This window comes from Zootoca vivipara, chromosome 17, assembly GCF_963506605.1.
Source record: "Zootoca vivipara chromosome 17, rZooViv1.1, whole genome shotgun sequence".
NCBI lineage: Eukaryota > Metazoa > Chordata > Lepidosauria > Squamata > Lacertidae > Zootoca > Zootoca vivipara.
This window is the reverse complement of record NC_083292.1, coordinates 39,298,066-39,319,513: the sequence shown is the minus strand read 5'-3', so window position 1 is coordinate 39,319,513 and position 21,448 is coordinate 39,298,066. Positions and strand designations below refer to the sequence as shown.

At 48.7% G+C, this 21,448-nt stretch overlaps 1 protein-coding gene across 1 annotated transcript; it reads left to right on the top strand.

Moving 5' to 3' along the window:
* The first annotated feature begins 33 nt into the window (after nucleotides 1-33).
* RFX5 (regulatory factor X5) lies at nucleotides 34-17,774 on the top strand. The gene is made up of 11 exons (XM_035098527.2): nucleotides 34-396; nucleotides 1,982-2,049; nucleotides 5,526-5,662; nucleotides 6,995-7,028; nucleotides 8,945-9,027; nucleotides 9,997-10,116; nucleotides 11,645-11,761; nucleotides 12,238-12,319; nucleotides 13,580-13,778; nucleotides 14,720-14,799; nucleotides 15,849-17,774. Exons 3-11 carry the CDS (start codon nucleotides 5,538-5,540, stop codon nucleotides 17,085-17,087), a joined length of 2,079 nt encoding a protein of 692 aa, XP_034954418.2. The 5' UTR covers nucleotides 34-396; nucleotides 1,982-2,049; nucleotides 5,526-5,537; the 3' UTR covers nucleotides 17,088-17,774.
* Nucleotides 17,775-21,448: the final 3,674 nt, after the last annotated feature.

Below are 21,448 nucleotides of genomic sequence, written 5' to 3'. Positions count from 1 at the left end.
ACCAGAGCCGGGAGGACCAATCAAAGAAAAACAAAACCCCGCCAGCCCCGCCCACTCCCCTCCTCCCTCTGGGGGTAGTTTCTTTTTCCCTTTTATTTTTGCAAGCGAAAGTGCTCGGATGCGCGTAAACTGCAAGAGGGTCGCTGTTAGCACGGGGCGGGTCCTTTTGCAAGCAGAGTAGGAAATCCGCATTGGGGGAAAGAGCCAGGAAGACCCAGGAAATATTATATTTTTGGGGGGGGGGGAGGGAAGGAATCTATTAACTCTTTGGGGCAGGGAGAAGTTTGGGGCTTGGAGCGATGTTTGCTGCTGCTGCTGAGTTTCTGAGCCTTTTTGCAAAACGCGGCCCGGGTCTTAGAAAACTGCAGAACGAGGAATCTCAGCCTGAAATAAAAGGTAAGTGCCATGTGACCCTCTCCCCCCAAATATACATATATATAGACTAGAGAGAGAGAGAGGCGTGGGGGGGGGAGTTTACAATTCTGGGAGTTTCCCGGGAAAACCTTAGATTAAGGAAACGGATCGAATTGGGTATGTTAAAGGGAGATCTTGGAAGGAAGGGATCCGTTTCCAAAAAGAGGGCATGGATCAAGACAGAGGCTGCCCCCCTTTTGTTTTTTAAAAAATATGTATCTGGGCTGATGGAGGAACTTTGCTAAAAGGCGCCTGTGTTGCTGTTTTTTAATGGCGAGTTTTTGGATTGAGATGCATGCATCTTAGAAGCAGGGGAGAGTAGAAACAGACTCCAGAAAAAATGAGGGTCTCTGAAAATCCTGTCTGGGTAGGAGGATGGGGAAGAAGAGGTGGTTTGTGATCTCAAGCGACGAAGAGGTTGCCCCAATCTCTCTCCCTTTGCAAAAGGAGGTTTCGGGTTTTCCACATTTATCACTGCAGGAATTCGAATTTCCCTCCTCCTGGAATTTAAATACGTGGTGCAGCTGCTAGGCTGGCAGGGAGGAGATCAACTTAAGTTTCCCGCCCAAGGAATATGTGTGTTTATTATGGGGTGTTTAGATTTTAATCTGGATCCAACAGAGGGAATCCAATTGGAGTAGCAATCTTGGTGAGTTAATCCCCCCCCCCTGGCAAGGCAGAAATGTACAGTCAGCAGAGACAGATTGTCTTATCAGGGATATATTTTGTATATTTATAAAAAGCACCTAGCAGCCCTTCACATGCGCTCTCCCTGGAACCCTTTTGGGGGCTGCTTAAAAGCCAAAATAATAGATAGGGTACTGTGATGAACAACAGCTATTTCATCCTCTGTAATGCACACGTCTAGATTTGCACAGCTGCTGAAAACCTGACACGAGGATGCTTAGCCGAACTTCTGAGTCAGCTTGGCGTGGGATGCAGGAATTTAAAATTAAAAGCCTGATCTTTAACGTCTAAAATGTACGCTGAGGGGGTGGCTGGCCTTCTGCGATCAATCCAGAGCTCAGCGCTTAGAACAGTCCCCAGCTTTCTCTCCCCACACATGCCTTTAGTTGTGGGCACAGGTCTCTGCCCCCAAGGAGCTTACATTTGTTTGAAAACTGAGTTTAATGCATTGTTCAATGCCACAGGTGCCTTTTGTCAAAATACCAAAAAAAGAGGCAAAACTCTGTATACACTCTGCAGAACAGGGGTCATACACATATGTTCCGCAGAGTGTATACAAATACTAAGTTAAAAAACTGAAGAAGACCAAACCGAAACAGTATGATTACCTTGGATCATTGTCATCGCATGTCGTTATAGTTTATAAAGATAAAAATAGATACATATTTCGCCCGTTGGAATTGGTCGACATGTTGCCTCTTTTTTTGGTATTTTGACTCAAGTCTGCAACACAGAGGTTGTTTCATTAGCACAGGTGCCTTTGTCGGCTGACCGGCAGAAATGAAGAATGAAAAAATGTTTAAAATAAATTCATAAGATAAAAAGTAAAACCTTTTTTAAAATGAATGTATTAACTTATGTGTGTGTCTCTTTCCCTCAGGGAACTGAAGGGGGCATACATGTTGCTGTCTTCCCCTCTCCATTTTATCGTCACAACAACCCTGTGAGGTAGGTAAGGCTTGATGTTTGCGACTTCAGGGTCACACCTGAGAATCCCGGGAACTGCAGTTTGCTAAGGGTGTTTGGAATTGTGACTCTGGCGAGTAAACTACATTTCCCATGATTCTCTTGGAACGATGTGGTTTAAATTTTTGAGTCCAAATCTCTCTGCCAAAGCATCTGCTGAGTTTCTGTTTGTTGTTAAAGGCTCAGGAGCCTTGGCAGCAAAAGAGTTGGCGACTTAACTGTGATGGGCAGTTTGACAAGAGTCAGACAGAACTTTCAACTGAAATTACTCTTAACTTGTTTACATATTAGCAATGTACAGGGCTGTTTATGGTCAGGAGAAAGTTCCCTGCCCCAAAGAGCTTACAGGTTTAAATCACCCGGGCTCTGCTCTGAATACCGTGAAGCCTCTGTCAAGAGGTGGGTGCCTAGATACGCACAGAGTGCCTAGATATTCACATCAGGTTGCAAAACAGCTGGCTTTCAGGCTGATGTGGGATCTAATTTTTTTTTAAAAAAGAGAATTACAGGGCCATGCTTAAGGGAGCACGGACAGGATCACATCCCACAATTATGTTGAGAAATAGTGGGTGGGGGAGAGCAGGTTTGACGGCCTATAGTTAGGAAACGTTTCAAAGCAAGGGCTTGAAACTTGGCAGCGTAGGGGAGGAAGGCTTGAGAACAGCCCCTGCTGAATTTGGGGTGGAAAGGGTGAGAAATGGCTGAGTTTGAGCAAGTTAACAAGAGGCTGTGGCACACTGGCAGGTGATGTGTGTTTTTCATCCATGGACTTTGCAGGGCTGTTTCTCCCCAGGAAGATTGTATTCTGTGCTTTGGGGGGAAACGGGTTGTTGTTGTTTTAGGTCAAGGGGAACAGGATGTACTTTGACTCCTGTTTGTAGTTTTTTATTTAAAAGGCTTCTTTTTCTCCCCCTGGCCAGTGTTAAGTCAGTGGACTTGCTCGTCTTGCTGTTGCCATGGTTTCTGACCAATCTCAGCCTCCAGAAGTGGAGGAGCTCGCTGTTGCTAGGCAGGATTCTCTCACAAGGCCACGGACCTTGGAAGAGTTTGCAGTTCAGGTGAAGGTTAGAAGGGAGGTGTGGAGAAGAAATATCTCCTGGGAGATGAGTCTGAATTTGTTTCAGAGGCATTGGGGGGGTGGGAGGAAGAGAAATCTATCTGAGGTCCACACAGGCTTGGATTTATGGCGGGCAGCTTCTGAAAGCGTGGAAGAAACTGCGGAACTCACTGCCACAGGAGGAAGTGAGGACCGCCAGCTGGGATGGCTTTAAAAGAGGACTTGACAAATTCAGGAGTGATCGTGTTGCTGCTGGGTGTTTTTCAGCCAAATTTCCTCTTTTCCTGTTGCAACCTCTAAAGGTTATTTTTTATATATATAACCGTTTTTATTATTTTTTCAGTTTATACATCTCAAAATAAACATTTTACATAATACCATGTAACAATTGATTTCCCACCTTCCCCTTTCATGGTTTATTTTACGTACTTATCTTTCCTGCATATTTTACTATAACCAATCTAATTGTTTCTCCGTTTTACAATCCTTCAAATATTTACCATGCTGTTGAATTTATCTAAATGTTACCAGCATTTTCAGTTGCACAAAGCTATTTTCTAAATATTCAGCACTTCTCTTCGAATAAGGATTCTTCTTGCTCACTTATTCTGTAAATTAAATCTGCTTCCTCCACAAATTCTACCATCTTAAGTTGCCAATCTTCCTAACTAGGGATCTCACTCACATTCGATCTTTGGGCTAGCAAAATGTGAGCTGCTGTGGTTGCGTACATATATAACTTTTTCTGACAACTGGGAACTTCAGACTGAACTATTCCTAACAAAAAGGCCTCAGGTTTTTTTTGGGGGGGGGATGTTGTTTTAAACATGTTATTTAACTCATTGTAGATCATTTCCCAATAGCTTTTAACCTTTTTACATGTCCACCACATGTGAAAAAATGTTCCTTCCATTCTTCTGCATTTCCAATGCAGATCCGATCCTACTTTGGACGTCTTAACCAACCTACCTGTGGTTAAATACCATCTGGTATCATTTTCATATAATTCTCTTTCAAAGTATAACACGTGGTAAATTTCAGAACATTCTTCCAGAGTTTCTCCCAGAGGTTTAGGTCTATGTTATGCCCTGTATCCGTTGCCCGGTGCGTCTTTGAAGCTTTGACTAACTGGTCTTCTGTTTCCCATTCTAATAATAAGCTATACATTTCTGACAATAATTTATCCTTATTCCATAACAGTTCTCTTTCAAACCGTGAGCTTTGATCCGGAAACCCATTTTTAAAAATCTAATTTAAATGTATCATATATCTGATGATACTGCAACCAATCCGTAATTTGGCTCCTTACTTCTTCTTCCATTGGTGCAACCTCAGAAGGTTAGGCTTGCCAGCTGACCTGGAAATCCCCAGCCAGGCTTGCTCCTGTGCCTTTTAGCATCCATAGGACATGGAGAAATCTGCTCTGCTCAGAAAGACGCCTGCTCAGAAAGACGCCTGTCCCCATCCCTCCACAGAAGACCAGTTCAATTTCCAGTTCTGCAAAGGGAGTGAAGACTTAACATGGAGGCCAGAATTTACACGCCGTGATTCACCAGTTGTCGTTCGTACACACCAAATAGTCAATCTGAGCAAATGAGGCTGCGAGTTCCGACCAGAGTGTTGCATCCCATTCAGTTCTGCTCACAGTAGAGGCATCGAAATAAATGAACTTAAGTTACTGTTCCTTTCAGTGGGTCTACTCTTGAGTAGGGCCAGCCCTGGGTGTAACATAGGGTCAGGGCCGGATTTAGGTTTGATGAGGCCCTAAGCTACTGGAGGTAATGGGGCCCTTTATATGTCCAGCTGTCCTTTGCCAACAACAAACTGTTGCTGTTTTTTGTGTTGGATATATGCTATATGGTAACTGATGGACCTAATAGGTATCAAAAGCCATTTTCCCATGTTGCCCTGCAACCAGTCCCTGCAGAATGTAGGCACCCTATGTATAGAAATGAGCAAAGCAGTGATATTTTAGGGAGCAGGCGGGGCCCATGACTTACATGTTTAATGTTTAATTGTTTTATTTCATTTTTCTGTTGTAAGCCGCCCAGAGTGGGGAAACCCAGCCAGATGGGCGGGGTATAAATAATAAATTATTATTAAATTATTATTATTCTTATTACATCCTAGGAGCCTACACAACACAAAACACTTGCTGTATGTAGGTTTTATTTTATTTGTTTTTTATCTTATACTTTGGAAATTTACATCCAGGGTTTTTTTTCCCCTTTAATTTTTTGTGGGGCCCCAAGAGGCCCTAAGCTATAGCTTGTTTAGCTTTTACGTAAATCCGGCACTGTGACAGGGTTGTTTTTCTCTGGGGTGGTGGGCATGCGCCATGTCCACAAGCACGCTGCCCTGGACTAAGGCGTTGGGGTCCTCTTTCTCTCTTTGAACCAAGGAACCGGGTGCCATGGCGGAAGACAACGGACTTTATACGAAGATCGAGGAAAACGTGAGCGAAAGCTTAGAGGCGGATTCGCAGGGCATCTCCGTGGAGTCAAGTACCTTGCTGCAGAAACTGAGAGGAACTATTTCGTAAGGGAGACACTTCTTATTCCTTTCACCTTCCTTCCTTCCTTCCTTAGGCCCCCTTTGCACCAGACATACCAGTTCCACATTTGCAAGAAATTCTGTCTTTTAGTGTGGCAGCACTTCGGAACTCCCTGCCTATTGACATATTCCTGTACTTTTTTAGGCCCCTGCTAGAAACATCTTTGCTTAGGTACAGCCTGCATCCAGACATGTAGAAAGTTGGCATGCATTTTGGTTTCCAGCTTATTGCTGGTTTTAATTAATTCTGGATGTTTAGAAAGAGTCGTTTTAAACTGCTTTTTTACTGGTAACATCACCGGTTTCTTTTGTTTGTTTTAAAATCAGGCGGTATGTGAGTTGTTGTCAGGCGGTTGTTGCGGCTACTCTCGAGTAAAGATGCTCCAGTCCGCTCTGTCTTTAAGAGCTTTATTGTGCATACTATTTACAGTGCAGAGATATCAGAAAACATGACTGCCTAGTCCGATTCAGAACCCGGCAATGGCGCTTGTCTGCTTTTGCGCCAGCATAATAGTCTGGGAACCCCAAAATGCCACCCCCTTGCCCTGCGTCTGGAACTGGGCGCCGGAAGGGGCTGCGTTCCTTCTCCTGTCCCTTGGCTGGAGCATTGCAGAGGCTCCGACACCATTCTGCGCTGCCCTTCCTCCTCTGCCAGCTGGGTCGGTGTCGAGGCTCCAATACGTCTGAGAGCCCCCTCTCCATTCCACTCCATTCCTCATTTCCTCCTCCTGACTCGCTGCTTGCGCTGTCACTGGGTGAAGTGCTGGTCAGGATGACCGGGGGAGGGTCCCTGTAGGGAGTCCCCCTGACAGTTGTGAATGAATAAATATTTTTTTCCCCACCTGAATAAGAACGATAGGTTTAAAGCAGCCCCATGCCACTTTAAACAGTCGCAGCTTCCGCTAAGGCAGGCACCCCCAAACTTGGCTCTCCAGATGTTTTGGGACTACAACTCCCATCATCCTTAGCTAGCAGGACCAGTGGTCAGGGATGATGGGAATTGTAGTCCCAAAACATCTGGAGGGCTGAGTTTGGGGGGTGTCTGCCCCAAGGAATCCTGGGAACAGTGGTTTCCTCAGGGTGCTGAGAGTGGTGACGACAAGACTTCTGTTCCCCGTCACAGGCCTACCATTCTTGTAGGGGTTTAGCAATCCATCCCTGAGCGGAACAGGGTCTCTTAACCACTCTCAGCACCCTGAACAAGCAACGAGAGAGAGAGAGAGAGAGAGAGAGAGAGAGAGAGAGAGAGAGAGAGAGAGAGAGAGAGACCTGTTTGATGCCTGATCAAGAGAGTAACACATGGTTTTCTTCTTACAGGAAGTCCGTGCAGTGCAAAATCGACTGCATACTGGTGAGTGGCCAGATGGGGCACTTCAAAAGCAGCCGGGGAACTAAAATAACATGCATCTGTCCGTACAATATGTGGCCCATGACTTGCACTTTGGGGAAATATGGTCTGGGTTTTCCCTCCAGTGTCTTAAGAGGCAGAATACCAGCTGCTGGGAGACTGGGAGAGTTGCTTTCGCACTCGGGTCCTGCTTGCCGGGTTCCAAAGAGGCATCTGATAAGCCTCTGTGAGAACAGGATGCTGGGCAGCTTCCGCCTAATGCAGCGATTCTGATATTCTTGTAGCACACCGATCATCACCTGGTCTGGACCCAAGACTGGCTGCCAGCCTGCAACCTGGGACCCACGTCCACATTTTCCCCCTTTCCGATTTATTCTTAGCAATGCTAGCAGTGCACATCATTAATCCTAACACAGAGCTTACTAAAATTAGCATTACTCCTAAATGACAAGCAGCAGTTTTTATGCCTTAGCCGAAAGGCTGAGGAGCTATTGAAAAAACAGTGATCTTCTATTACGTATTATTATTATTTATTTATTTATTTTGGGAGGAGTCTAGAACACCACAGAAATAGACTGGAAAGGGAACTGAGCATCCACGCTCCATACAGAGTTCCCTTTCTTAAAGGCGAGGAAGGTGGGGCAGGTGGTTGGCCAGAAATTTGTATCTTGTAAGAAAAATGGTTTGTGGCTTTCTCATTCCGATTTTGCAGCATTCATGGAAATTGATAGAACGGGTGTCTCGTCAGAAGACTGCATCCTAGCGACCATGACATGGGGGTCTGGTTTTGGTCTGGTCGAGCCTTGGCTGGAGTCAAATGTGGCAGCAATAAAATCTGCCGTGTCCTGTCCGATGTAGCCTCGCGACTCACCTGTGGGTCCCGACCGATGTTGTAGAGGCTTACTATAAGAGGCTAAATACAAAAACATAAATAGAAGCCCTATAATAAGGAGAAAGCAGGAGTTGGCATGTTTCGGTGTAGAATACGCTCGGGTCGGACCTTTAAATAAAGAATTGTTGGGTGCAGGAGTTTCTGGCGAGTGTCTCTAGGTTAAAGGAATTAATAAGAGGAAGGGAGACTGGTGGGCGGGTACCTTATTTACCTGTCTCTTTTTCTGGAAGAGGAAGCTCAGGCAGCGGAAGAGGCTATTGGCAGGGGAAGATGGCATTCAACCAGAAAGGACGTGCCGAAAAATTGGAGGGCAAAAGTCAGTGGGTGGAGGGCAAACGCCAGGTGTATTCTAGAGCATGTCATTGACACGATAATAAGAGTGTTAGCGGTGGATCATTTGGGCAGCTTAAAATGAAAGCGGGAGGAAGGGGGAAAACCCATTCATGCTTCTAAAAGGCAGGAATGAAACATTCCACCCATTGGAAGGGACAGAATAATAGAACTGGAAGGGACCCTGAGGGCCATCTAGTCCAACCAATTGCAGGAATCCTGTCCACAGCCGTCCCTGGGTGGGCTCGAACCACTAACCTTCTGGTTAAGGGCCAGATGCATTGACCCGTTTTGCTGCAGGCGCCACAGATAATTAAAAGCCAATGGCCTGGTGGAAAAGAAATGCTTTTTTGCCTGCTGCCTGAAGATAAGTAACGATGGTGGCACCAGTTAAGCCTCCCTGGGGAGAACGTTTGACAAGCAGGGAGCTACCACTGAAAAGGCCCCGTTCTCATGTCGCTGCCCTCCAGATTCCCCCAACCTGAGAAGGGCCTCAGATGATGATCACAGGGTCTGGGTCGGTTCCTATGGGGAGAGGAAGTCCTTGATGTAACTGGTGCAAAGCTGTGCATTGCAGTAACAGCTGGTCACAAAACATGGCTCCTGTTTACTTCTTTTATATTTGTGAGTGACAGTTGGCAGTTTTCATTTCCTGGTGATCTTCACGTGTCTCTCTTTCCCAACTCTATGAAAACAGCAAGATGTCCAGAGGTTTACTGATCACGCCAAGCTCTATCTCTACCTCCAACTGCCTTCTGGTCCAAGTTCAGGGGAGAAAAAGTGAGTGATCGTGGCCTTGTTTCCCTAATCTTGTTCATTTACTGCTTTATATATACAGGAGGGACGGAAACGGTGTGTGGAAAGGCAAGGAAATTAGAAAGCTGGTTTCTTTAAAATCAAAATCATCCAGGGTTCAGTAACTAGCAGGCTCCGAGCGAATCCAGCCCCATGGGAGATATATTCTGGGCCTGCCCTCATTGCCCACCTAAACAAGTGTAGGAATGAAACTTGGAAGCAAAGTATTGTAGGCAGAGGTGGACCCTACACAGCACCTTAGGGCCTCACTCAGTTGCAGCCTACAACTTAGCCGAACCAGCGAGACTTCCAGCTAGGCCTAAAAATTAGGAATGTTCTGCTGTGGAATTTAAAAACAAAAGGTCAGGTTTCTAGTCCTTACAGATCTGGAGGATGCAGGGGTCTGTGATGTGCAGGCCTGAGAATCAATCCTTGGAATTGCCATTGAAATTCAAGTTGGCGGACCTCATGGTTCCCATGGTAGGCTTTGAATGTGAGAGGGGCAGGGTTTGAAAGATATCAGGTGTCCCCCGAGGGACACTGTGTGCTGGGAAAAGGAAGAGGGTGCTGAATTTACACACATTTTGCCAAAACCAGGGGGAGTGGGGATTACAGTGGAACCTCAGTTTTCGAGCATCTAAGAAGCCAAACGTTTCAGTTTTCAAACACTGAAAATCCGGAAGTAAATGCTTCCGTTTTCGAATGCACGTTTTTCCATTTTCTCCATTGGAATTGCCAACCGCCCTTTGCGCCTCGGTTGTCAAACATTTCGGCAGTCGGAACAGTTTTCTGGAGCGGATTACATTCGACAGCCGAGGTACCACTGTATTGGGCTTTTGTTTTCATTGTGTGCTTTGTGTTTTTATATTGTGCTTTTATGCTGTAGCCACCCCGAGACCTGCAGGCACAGGACAGTATGTTATTATTATTACTTTCCTTTCTCGGGGCCGCCAGCCTGGACCTGACTTCTCTGAGCTCAGCTGAGCACATGCATGCTTGCACCTGGATCCGGGATCACCTCGAGGAATACCCAGACACCTGCTTGCCAAAACAAGATGTCTTTGATGCTTACAAGTGAGTTCTGGTTCTGGTTCCGAAGAGCGGGGACCAGAGGCGTCTCTGCGGGGTGGGGAGAATCAGATGGGGACTGTTTGCCCAGAACCTTTCCCTCTGAAGTCTTCTTCCCTGCATCTCTGAGTTGGACGGGGAAAGACCCTCGGCCCTGGAGAGCTGCTGCCGGTCAGTGGGTGGACCACACTGATCCGGGCAAAACCCCAGTGATGTGCCTCTGCATATGGCAGCTTTCTTGGTTGGATGTGGGAGAGGTGGTGAGTCACAGGATCTCACCGCTGCATTCCTGCATGGACTTGGGAGGGCTGTACCACTCCTACACAACTGGGAAGTTTTTCGTTCACAGGAGGCCCATCTAATGCAGCAGGATAAAAAAAATTATTCAAGAAATCATGGGTTCTTAATCATTATTATTTATTAAATTTGTATAAAGCCCTATTATAGCCACAGGTGTCAGGGCGGTTAGACCATAAAATCGCTTGGTAAAACCACCAAGAAGACCAAAACTTCAATAAAGAATGGGGAAATTTTTATAATCTGTAAGCAGATGGAAACATTAGCTGGATTGCAACAACACTTGCAATGTAGCAAGTACTATGGAGTTAGATAAATCATGGACTATTGAAACGTAGTTAAGGTTTAATAAAGGGGGACCCATGGAGGGGAAGGCGGGAAAACTACTTCAAAACAACAACAACAGAAAATCTAGTTAATCCCCCCTCCCCAACACATTTTAAAAGGGCATTGGATGTCAGCCAGCCGAAGGCCTGGTAAAAGAGGAACGTTTCTTCCTAGCGCCTAAAGATATTTCATAAAGGGGCCAGGGGAACTTCCCTGGGGAGAGGGTTCAACAAACAAGGAGCCACTGCAGAAAAGTCCCCATTCTCATGTTGCCACCCTCCAGACCTCATGAGGAGGAGGCACACAAAGAAGGGCTGGGTGGGACAAGTATTTATCGCAAGCAACTCAAAAAAGGCCAAGGTTGTGGCTATCCTGATACAAAAAGGATTTCTGATAGATGTACAGCAGACTGTCATTGAGGTTAATGGGCACTATTTAATTTTATGTGCTAAAATAGCTGTGGCCAATATGTATGGATGTGTGAAGATTTTAATATTAGACCCCAACATGGAAAATAAAAATAAAAACATCTTTAGTGAGACAAACAAGTATGCGGAAGAATTGAGCTTAATAGATCCATAGCATTTAATGTATCCTTCTAAAAGAGAATATACCACTTATACATGATGGGGGTGTTTTTCATAAACATGTAAACCATAAGCGAGGCAGCAGTGGTGTAGTGGTTAGAGTGTCAAACGTGGGCCCGGGAGAGACACACGAAGCTCCCTGGGGGTGACCTTGGGCTCAGAGCACTGCTTCTCAGCCTAACCTGCCTCGCAGGGTTGTTGGGATTGAACGAGGAGGGGAGGGAACCGTAAATGCCGCCTTGAGCTCCTGGGAGGGGAAGAAGATGGGATCTGAAGGCAACTGATAAATAAACCGGCTTTCCTTTTTGTCCTTCCCCTGGCAGGCGCTATTGCGATAACCTTTGCAGCCGCTCTCTGAGCGCAGCCAACTTCGGCAAGATCATCCGGGAAATCTTCCCGAACATCAAAGCGAGGAGGCTGGGGGGTCGCGGGCAGTCGAAATATCCTTTTTGTGTGTGCGTGCGTTAAAAGCAGGCACCCCCAAACTTCGGCCCTCCAGATGTTTTGGACTACAATTCCCATCTTCCCCGACCACTGGTCCTGTTAGCTAGGGATCATGGGAGTCGTAGGCCAAAACATCTGGAGGGCCGCAGTTTGGGGATGCCTGGTTAAAAGTCTCCAAGCAGCGTGGGTGGCGGACGGGGTGGCAGGGAGGTCAGGGAAAGGCAGCGGCCGCCTGTCTCGCGCTCCCCAAACACACGCAACCACCACCTTCCTGTGCTCAGGAGGGGGTTCAGCTGCATGTCCCCCCTTCACAAAACTGATACCTCCAAACAAAAAACAGGCACAGTGCAGATTCCTCCTGCGGAGGGTACCCCAATACACCTTTGAGCCTCCCCAGCCATGAAATAAATGGATGTGGGCAATGGAAACGCAGCCTTTCGAGTTTCCTCCTTAACTCTGCTCCCCCCCCCACGTATTGCTACAGTGGGATACGGAGGAAGACTGTGGTGAACATGCCCCCGCTTCCCAGCCTCGATCTGAAAGAGACGGAGTCTGTAAGGCCCTCATTATTCTCTTGCATGTGTCTCTGTGTTTTGAAGAGCCCCAAAGGCTCACCTGTGCCAGCGCCCCGTTCCAGGTAGCAAATGACCAGGTATCTGGAAGCCCGCAGAGACTCTGGTGTGACGATGGTGGCCATATCCTGTCGCCTGTCTCCAGCACCTGTTGTTAAGAAGTAGAGTGCCTCTGCACATGGAGGTTTCATTATTTTGCGGCTGCTGCTGCTTCTCACCCAGACAGGGATCTTCATCCTGTTCTTAACACCTCGCGGTCATTAGTAAAGGGATATTAAATGTCACTCATACGGGGTAGCCGGCTCTGTGGTCTGCAGGTGTGGCTGGAACTCCTGGCAGTTAGGTGGTGAGGGGAAGCCCAACAACATCTGTTGTGCCTGGGTGTTTGCCATATTGGGCCCCCCGCCCTGTGATAAGGAATGGTTTTAACGAGGCAAGCCAGTATAGGGAAGTTTTCAGTGTTTGATGTTTTACTGTATTTTTATATCTGTGGGATATAAATATATCTGCCTTCTCGGTAGTGGCACCCACCCTGTGGAATGCCCTCCCACTAGAGGTCAAAGAGAACAATTACCAGACCTTTAGAAGGCATCTCAAGGCAGCCCTGTTTAGGGAAGCTTTTAATGTTTGATGGATTTCTGTATTTTAGAATTTCTGTTTTTTTGGAAGCCGCCCAGAGTGGCTGGGGGAACCCGGCCAGATGGGCGGGGTATAAATAATAAATTATTATTATTATTATTATTAATGGGAAGCAAAATATAGTTGTTAATTTTTCTTGCTGATAATCAAAGCTAGGGTTGCTATATTTCAGAAAGTAAACCGCATTTTTTCCGGTTTATTTGCCAAAGATCCAGGACGACACCGCCGCCTTCTGGAAATTCCCCCTGGACAGGACGTCACTTCCGCCTTTGGAATCCCGGTAATATCCGGGAAGTCCCAGACGTATGGCAGCCCTAATCATAGCTGTTATTTTTTTCCTTGCTGGTTCTTGTTTCAACTTTTTTTGTGTGTGAACTGTTTTGAGGTCTTTCGAGCAGCACTCAAGTCTTCTGTAACACACCAATAAATAAAGCCTTCTGAGCTGAAGACGGGGGCGGCGTTGTGTGATAGCGGAACGGCAGAAGCGTGGCATCTCTGGGCCCAAAGCGGTGCTTCAAAGCCGCTTTTGAGGGCAGGCGGGGGAATGGTGCCAGAGCATGCCTGGCGCTCCTCACTGCTCCTCTTCTTCCTTCCTCTCCGCAGCCGGAGCGGCCAGAGGTGGTTCAGTCCTACAGCGACGAGGTGATGGAAGCGGCCTGCGCCTTGACCTGCGACTGGGCCGAGAAGATCCTCAAGCGCTCGTTCAACAACATTGTGGAGGTGGCCCAGTTCCTCATCCAGCAGCACATTATCAGCTCCCGTTCGCCCCACGTCGACCTCATCATGGCCATGGTGGTCTCAGGTGGGTGACCCCTCCTTACACCTCCATTGCGTTGCCCGCTAGGTTCTTCCTAGAATTGTAGAGTTGGAAGGGACCTCCCAGGGTCATCTAGTCTAACCCACTGCAGTGCAGGAATCCCGGCTAGATCATCCATGGCAGACAGCCACCCAACCTCTGTTTAGAAACCTCCAAGGAAGGGGAGCCCACCACCTCTCCTGGGAGTCTGTCCCACTGCCCAACGGCTCTTACTGTCGGACAGTTCTAACCTGATGTTTAGCCAGAAGCTCATTTCTTGCCACTTGAAGCCCCTGGTTCGAGTCCTGCCCTCCAGAGCAGGAGAAAACAAGCTGGCTGCCTCTTTCCAAGAGTGACAGTCCTTGAGATATTTGAAGATGGCTTTCTTGTTGATATAATTTAATTTGTAAATTGCCACAGGCTTCTGAGCGGCCTGTGAGTATAGATGAGAGTGATGCCCACATTGGAATACAAAATATAAACCTCTTGACTTACGAGATAAAACGGGTGGGGAACTTCTGGATCGCGGGCCACTCTTGGGGGTCCAATTTGGCCCCTGAGAAAGCCTCTTGTCAGTCTGCAGACAACACTGAGCTAGATCGGTGACGCAGTCAAGAGCAGCTCCTGAGTTAAAACGGTCAAAACCATGAGGACTAGAATCTTGCTTTATGTTTACAGCAAGCTCAGGGGTGTAGAGTGTTTGCTTTGCATGCAGAAGGTCCCTGGTTCAATTCTTTATTGGCGTCTTCAGGTAGGGCTGGCGGTGGCCCCTGCCTGGAAAGCCGCTGCTGCCGGCTAGTGTAGACAACACTGAGCTAGATGGACCAATGGGTTGGTTCTGTATAAGGCAGCTGTGTTCCTATCCCTCAGTGATTTCCCCACTTTTTTTGTAACTGGGAGCTTCGTTCAGAGAAGGGTCTCTTGATCTAAATCTTCTCTGGTTGCAGAAATTACCGAGAACCACCGTGACAAACGACCATCCCAAACCTTGAAGGCCTCGGAGAGTTCAGACAATAAGCAGACCCAGGTAGTAGTAGTAGTAGTAGTAGTAACATCATCATTAACAACAACAATTTATTACTTATACCCCACCCATCTGACTGCTTTGCCCCAGCTACTCTGGGTGGCTTCCTGCATAAAAGCTTCCCAAGACAGGGCTGCCTTTAGATGTCTCTGGAAAGTCTGTGGTTGTTTATCCCCTTGACATCTGATGAGAGGGCGTTCCACAGGGTGGGCACCACCACTAAGAAGGCCCTCTGTCTGGTTCCCTGTAACTTTGCTTCTCGTAGTGAGGGAACTGCCAGAAGGCCCTCGGAGCTGGACCTCAGGTCTGGGCAGAACAATGGGGGTGGAGACGCTCCTTCAGGTATACTGGGCCGAGGCCTTTAAGGGCTTTAAAGGTCAGCACCAACACTTTGAACTGTGCTTGGAAATGTACTGGGAGCCAATGTAGGTCTTTCAAGATCGGTGTTACGTGGTCTCAGCGGCCTCTCCCAGCCACCAGTCTAGCTGCCGCATTCTGGATTAGTTGTAGTTTCCCGGTCACCTTCAAAGGTGGCCCTCCGTAGAGCGCATTGCAGTAGCCCAAGTGAGAGATAACTAGAGCATGCACCACTCTGGCGAGACAGTCTGCGGGCAGGTAGGGTCTCAGCCTGCGTACCAGATGGAGCTGGTAGACAGTTGCCCTGGATGCAGAATTGAGCTTATGTAAGCACCTCAGAAGGGCCTTTTAGTTGGACCAGTCCAGCATCATGTTCCCACTGTGCCCAAAAGGCCCTTAGGTGTGATCTGCCTCCAGTCTGGGAAATGCACAACAACACACTGGAAGAAGTCTAAAGACCCAGGTGTGGTGGAGGGTGGGGCACGGAGATTCAAAAGTCGAAATTCAGCTTTGTGAGGGGCAACCAGACCCCCAGTTTGGGCAGGATTCTCAATTTCTGCAGCCCCATCTGCAGTTGACCCATTTTCTCTCTGGCCTTGTAGCTCATCCCTGGGTTTGGGCCTCCAGCCTGCGGCTCACCCGAGGGCCAAAGGGCAGTTGAACCCAACGCTTCTCTTGTCCTTTCCTCTCCTCAGGCCAAAGCAGAAAATGCCGGCAAGCCCTCGGCCGCAGCAAAGAAGCTGGCAGACGCCCCAACGAAGCCCGCCAGCAGCCCGCAGGTCGACGCCTTGGTGGCTCGGCTGCCACTGCTGCTGCCCCGCGTCCAGGTCCAGCCCGGGGACAGGCTGGTGGTGTCTCCTGGTGTGGCGGCCATGCACCCGTCCCCCACCATCTTGGCACCCAAGCTGACGGCCTCGGGGGGGACGGTCAAGATGGCGCTCTCAATGGGTCCGGGGCCGTCCGCTCTGTTGGCCCCTACGGTGAACGGGCCGGCTGGCGTGGTCAGCCCTCCAAGCGCCGTGCCGGTCATCAACATGATGCCGGTCATCAACATGGCGGTGCCCCCCGTGGCCGAAGTCCCGCTGAAGCTCCAGAGCGCCCCTACTGGCGGAGGGGTGAACGGCTGCGAGGCTCGATGGAGCCCCCACGACCCGCAGAGAGCCAAGCCCCCCGCCAAGCGGCCTGCAGAAGCACCCAGGGAGGCGGCGGCAAAGAGGAAGCGGGGTCGGCCCCGCAAGAAAGCGGACCCCTCTTTGCTCGAGAAGAGCACCGCTAAGGAGGGAGCACCCGACGCCGAGGAGGACTCTGACATCATTGTCGTAACTGTGGGTTACGGCGACCAGGCCGGCCGCCCCTCCTCCCTCTCCGGGTCTCGGGAAGAGAGCACGGATGTGGAGGTGGTCCATGTCGGGAAGCCCAAGAGCCCGTTCCCCCAGGAGACGAGTGAAGAGGGACCTTCCCGGGCCGGCAGCCTCATTGTCAGTCCTGCCCCCAAAGCCGCTGTCCTGCCCACCCAGGTGAGCGTCATCAGGGGCCGGAGGTCCGCCATGCCCGTAGCTGTGAAAGAGACAGGCAGTGACTGGAAGGAGACAGGAAGTGGGTCCAAAGAGACAGGAAGTGGGTCCAAAGAGACAGGAAGTGGGTCAAGGGAGCCCCTGCAATTGGCTGAAGGCACAGCAGCGCCAGGGATTGGTACCAGAATCACCGTTGCAAGGGACTGGGAGGATCCGGAGAGTGACAGCTCCTCAGAATGTGACCTCCAACCCACCGATCTTTCCATGCGCAGAGTCACCCCTCCGCCTGCCAAGGGTTGCTTGGAGGCCTGCGGCTTGCGGCCCTCGTCTGTAAACTTGCACAGGGTCAGTGTGGACCAGGGGAAGGCAGCAGAGTCCGTGAATCCGCCAGGGACATCGGCGCAGGCCCCCAGCCGATAACATCACCCCCCCCCCAGCCCTGCTCTGGTGTGCGTCTCCCAATGCCAAGCTCTCCCACGCAAAGGCACCCTGGTTCTGCTTGCTCTTACTAATTTAATGCACGTGTGTAGAGGAAAAAATACACACTGCGGTGTGAGTTTGCAAATGCGACTTTCCATCATACCTCTTCCTTGGCCGTGTACAACGTGCCCCCCCCCCAAGTGGTCCTTTCTCAATGGATGCTGGTCTCTTTGGGCAAAGGAGGCACTTCTTCACCAGCCTGCCAGGCGGGCAGCTCTGCCTGACAGGAGCTCTGGCGCCACCTACTGTTCAGCTCCCTGCTTCCTGGGCCCCCAGCTGCCACTGCAATTTTTCTCGAAAGCCCAAGTGGCCCACCCTTCTCTGATCAGGGGAGTGAAAATGTCGGGAATTAAACGGCGGTCAGCAAAGGTTCTTGCAGAGGTCATTTAGGCAGGCCACATCTGTGAATGGGAATGGGGGAGGGTTGTTTACGGGACCCCCCACCCTGACACCGATCTCTCCCCATCACTCTCCTTGGGACTTAAATGGGCTGGGCAGGGAGAGGAGAATCTTCTCCCGTTTGGAATCTCTGCACAAATGTTTCTCGATCCAAAGGGGGCGAAATTAGTGTTTCGTTCTGAGTGTGGATCCTGACCCAGACCGCCCCCCCCCCCCAAAAAAACCCCTTCTACTCTGAACTTTAAAGACAATCATCTTGCAGCCAACATCCCAAAGAGTTTTGTTCTTCTCCCCTCTCCATTTCCAGCTCAGGGGCTTGGGGCCATTGGTGGGGCAAGGGGGGGTGTCCCTCCAGATGTTGCTGGACTCCCAACTCCCAGCAGCCAGCATGCCTAGTGGTCAGGGAGAGCAGGAGTCGTAGCCTGGCCACAGGCCAGTGGGCAGTTTAAAAAAAGATAATACTAAAAAAAGATAATACTCGGGATTTGCTGCTCCTTTTTTTGTTACTCGTGTGAGTTGTTACTCACCTCTTCTAAGTTCTCCTTTCCCGCCTCTTGTTTCGATTATAAATACCGAAGAAACCATATGAACATTAATTTTTTTAAAATAAAAAAATGGTTGTATATGCTTTGTTAAAAGTTGCTTCATTGCCTCTGCCTCTCTGGACCTTAAAAATGGTGAGATCTACTCTTAAGTAAGACCCGTTGAAATTACTGGATAGGCCTATCTTAAATCCACTACTTTTTTGTGGGTCCATGCTGAACAGAACACAATTGTATCAAACCCTGTGCCCCTTGGACACAAGGATTAAACAAGCTATGGCTTTTTAAACCGCGGAGGAGGTTGCTGTTTTTGTTTGTCACTATATTAAGTATTTTTGTGTTTCTATATTAATAATAATAAATAAATAATTTTTATTTATACCCCGCCCTCCCCGGCCAGGAGCATTGTAAAGCATCCTCTGATCTTCAGATGAAAGGTGGTTAAAATAATTAAATTTTGGTGAAGAAGACCTCAGCCGCTCCTGACAAGAAGCCTCTTTAAAATGCTTTGAAATCACCCCCCCCCCAAAAGACTCCTGGGAGCTGTAGTTTACCCCTCACGGAGCTACGCTTCCCAACTCCCTTAAGAAACTACGCTTCCCAGGATTCCTGGGGTGAGTGGCGTGTGCTTAGTTCTGTGTTATTTATTATTTGATGCAAGTTTCTTGGAGTTAGTTTTTAAAAAGAGGACTAGTAAGTTTACTAAATAATAATTTAAATGTTTGATGCCCATGCAGCTTTAGCCTGGGGAACCTTCGGCCATCTGGCTGTTACTCCCATTGGCCGGCATACTAGCTGGTATTCCCCACTCTGACTGGCAGCGACTCTCCCCATTAAACGACAGAGCGATCTTCTGCAACTGGGAGAATCCAACCGGTTTTGGCAATACTGTAGGGGCTGCCATACACCTTGATTATCCCGGACATTTCTGGGATTTCAAAGGCGGAACTGACGTCCTGGGGGGTTTCTGAAAGGCGCCACTTTGTCTCAGGCAGGTCGAAAAAATCTACAATTTTGAGGTCTCTTCCCCCCCCCCAAAGATTGGGGATTGGAGTCCATCAACTTTTGGAGGGTCACAGGCTCCTTGTCCATGGGCTGGTTGCCCCCCCCCATACCTGGCTCAGGAATCAGCCTGGGACCCCTAGAGAGCGGCTGGCAATCGGGGTCAGCAATACTGAGCTAGATGACGGAGCATAAATCAGCTAGCTTCCTGGGATCCTCAATTTAGGTGCGTCATTTGATCAGTCCTAAAAATGCTTTGCTTCCCCCCCTTTAAACCACTAGGCGGCGCTACCCAACCATCTGAGCATTCGGCCGGAAATGCCAGAGGTAAAGAACTCTCCCTGGGATTACAATGCAATGTGCGATGTGCACAGGCAAAGATAGCTTGACAACAGCCAGAGAGACACAACACAGACTAGGTTTCAAACTGGCGATCAGTTTAGATGTTGTGGGGTGGGGAGAACCAGGGTGAAATCTCTGCCCGGCAATTATTTCTTACTGCGTTTTCTGGAATTCTAGAGTTGGGAGGGATCCCGAGGGCCATTTAGTCCAACCCCCTGCAATGCAGGAATCTCTTTCCCACCGTGGGGCTCGAACTCTGCTTCTGATCTCGAACCCATTCTAGGATTCTTCGTTTGAGGATGACGGCCTCCCTTCGAGGCCTCTGCGTGTCCCCCACTTGCGAGGATTCAACGATGCCATAACCATTTACACCACCCGCTTTTTACTGGGGTCTAGCCATAAAAGGATACGATGGCCACATTTCAAAGATTTAAAGCACTTTAAACCATCATGGCTCCCCCCCAAAGAATTCTGGGAGCTGTAGTTTGTTAAGGGTGGTTCTGAGAGCTGTTAGGAGACTCCCCATTTGCTCACAGACCTACAATTCCCAGAGTTCCCTGGGAAGAGTGATTGCTTCTTAGACCACTGGATATTTTAGCTCTGTGAAGGAAGCGGGAGGCTCTCGTGACAATGCCTAGCACACTTAGCAAACTACACTTCCCAGAACTGTTTAAAACGGTATCATAGTGCTTTAAATGTAGGGTGGGAACGTCGCCTTAGAGATGACCCAATAACATAAAAATCTCTCAGCAGCCAGTGCAGTCAATGCTCATGAATAATGGTGGGAACTGTAGTTTCATAACACCAGCAAGGTGACATTTCCCTATCCCCCTGCTTCAAACTGCGGTTTTAGAACTGATTCCGAGAGCTAGCAGATCCATGCCAAGCACATTTAAGGCGTGCAGCTCCACTGGAGATTTTTATGCAGTGTTTGGGCATCTGTCAGGGGTTCTTTAGCTGTGTTCCCGGCATCGCTGGGGGTTGGACTAGATGACCCTCTGGGGGACCCTTCCAACGCTACAAATCTATGGCTCTGCCTTCCCCCAAAGAATCCTGGGAAGGGTAGTTTCCCACTGCACAGAGCTGCAATTCCAGCCCTCTTAAACTACGGTTTCCAGGATTCTTGGAGGGCAGTAATGTGCTTCAAAATTATGGTGGGGATTTGCCCTTGTGAGTGCGCACAGAGGAATGAATTGCTCCGCAGACTAAGTCTTGCAATATGGCCGGATTCGTGTTTGTTTGGCCGCTGCGCCTGTTTTGAACATTCTGTCCCTGCTGAGAGACATTCCAGAGGTCTGAGTCAGCTCCAGCCTGGCGCAGCCGGTTCCAAGGTAAACAAGCCGGCGGGAAATCGGATTCCATTCCAGCTTGGCGTTTCTGTACCTGAATGTACCCGGTTCAGCGGCAGGGAAAAGGCATGTTCAAACGTGTGGGGATGTGGGGGACCGCTCCGCTGATATATATGTGTCCCTGCATTTATCTTTCTGTTAGATGCTGAACTGCTGTTTTGAAATAACTTTGCCCCCTGTTTATGCACAAATATTTCTGCCAGGGTGGCTTTGAGCATATGCAGAGTGCCCTGTGAGCGAATAACCGTCCTTTTGCGGGCTGGGGATGTACCTACAGATCAAATGCATTTTGGTGTGTTGGGGGGGGGGATATGCTTTTCAAAGCAATGTGCAACTGTTAGTGGAAGATTCAGACGGAAGGAGAAACTTCACACAGTGCACTGTTAAACTGTGGAACTCACTCCTACAAGATGCAGGGATGGCCAGCAACTTGGAGGGCTTTTAAAGAGGGTTAGGCAGATTCGTGGCGCTCGGATACGACACTGATAAGAACAGATAAGTGGCGCTCAGAGTCAGCGTAAGAAAGGCCAAAGCCCGTTCAGTTCAGTGTCCTGCTTTCCCAGGTGGATATGTCAATTTTGGCCTCTGATTTCCTCACTCTTACATTGTTTTCCACAACAGTTTGTGATTTATTTATTTTTTTAAATCCTTCATGAAAATTCACCAG

Excerpts from the sequence above, each read along its gene's own strand:
- RFX5 (XM_035098527.2), top strand. The coding sequence starts at position 5,538 with ATGGCGGAAGACAACGGACTTTATACGAAGATCGAGGAAAACGTGAGC. Across the intron at positions 7,029-8,944 it reads GCAAAATCGACTGCATACTG|CAAGATGTCCAGAGGTTTAC; the intron begins GTGAGTGGCCAG and ends CTATGAAAACAG. Across the intron at positions 13,779-14,719 it reads CATGGCCATGGTGGTCTCAG|AAATTACCGAGAACCACCGT; the intron begins GTGGGTGACCCC and ends CTCTGGTTGCAG.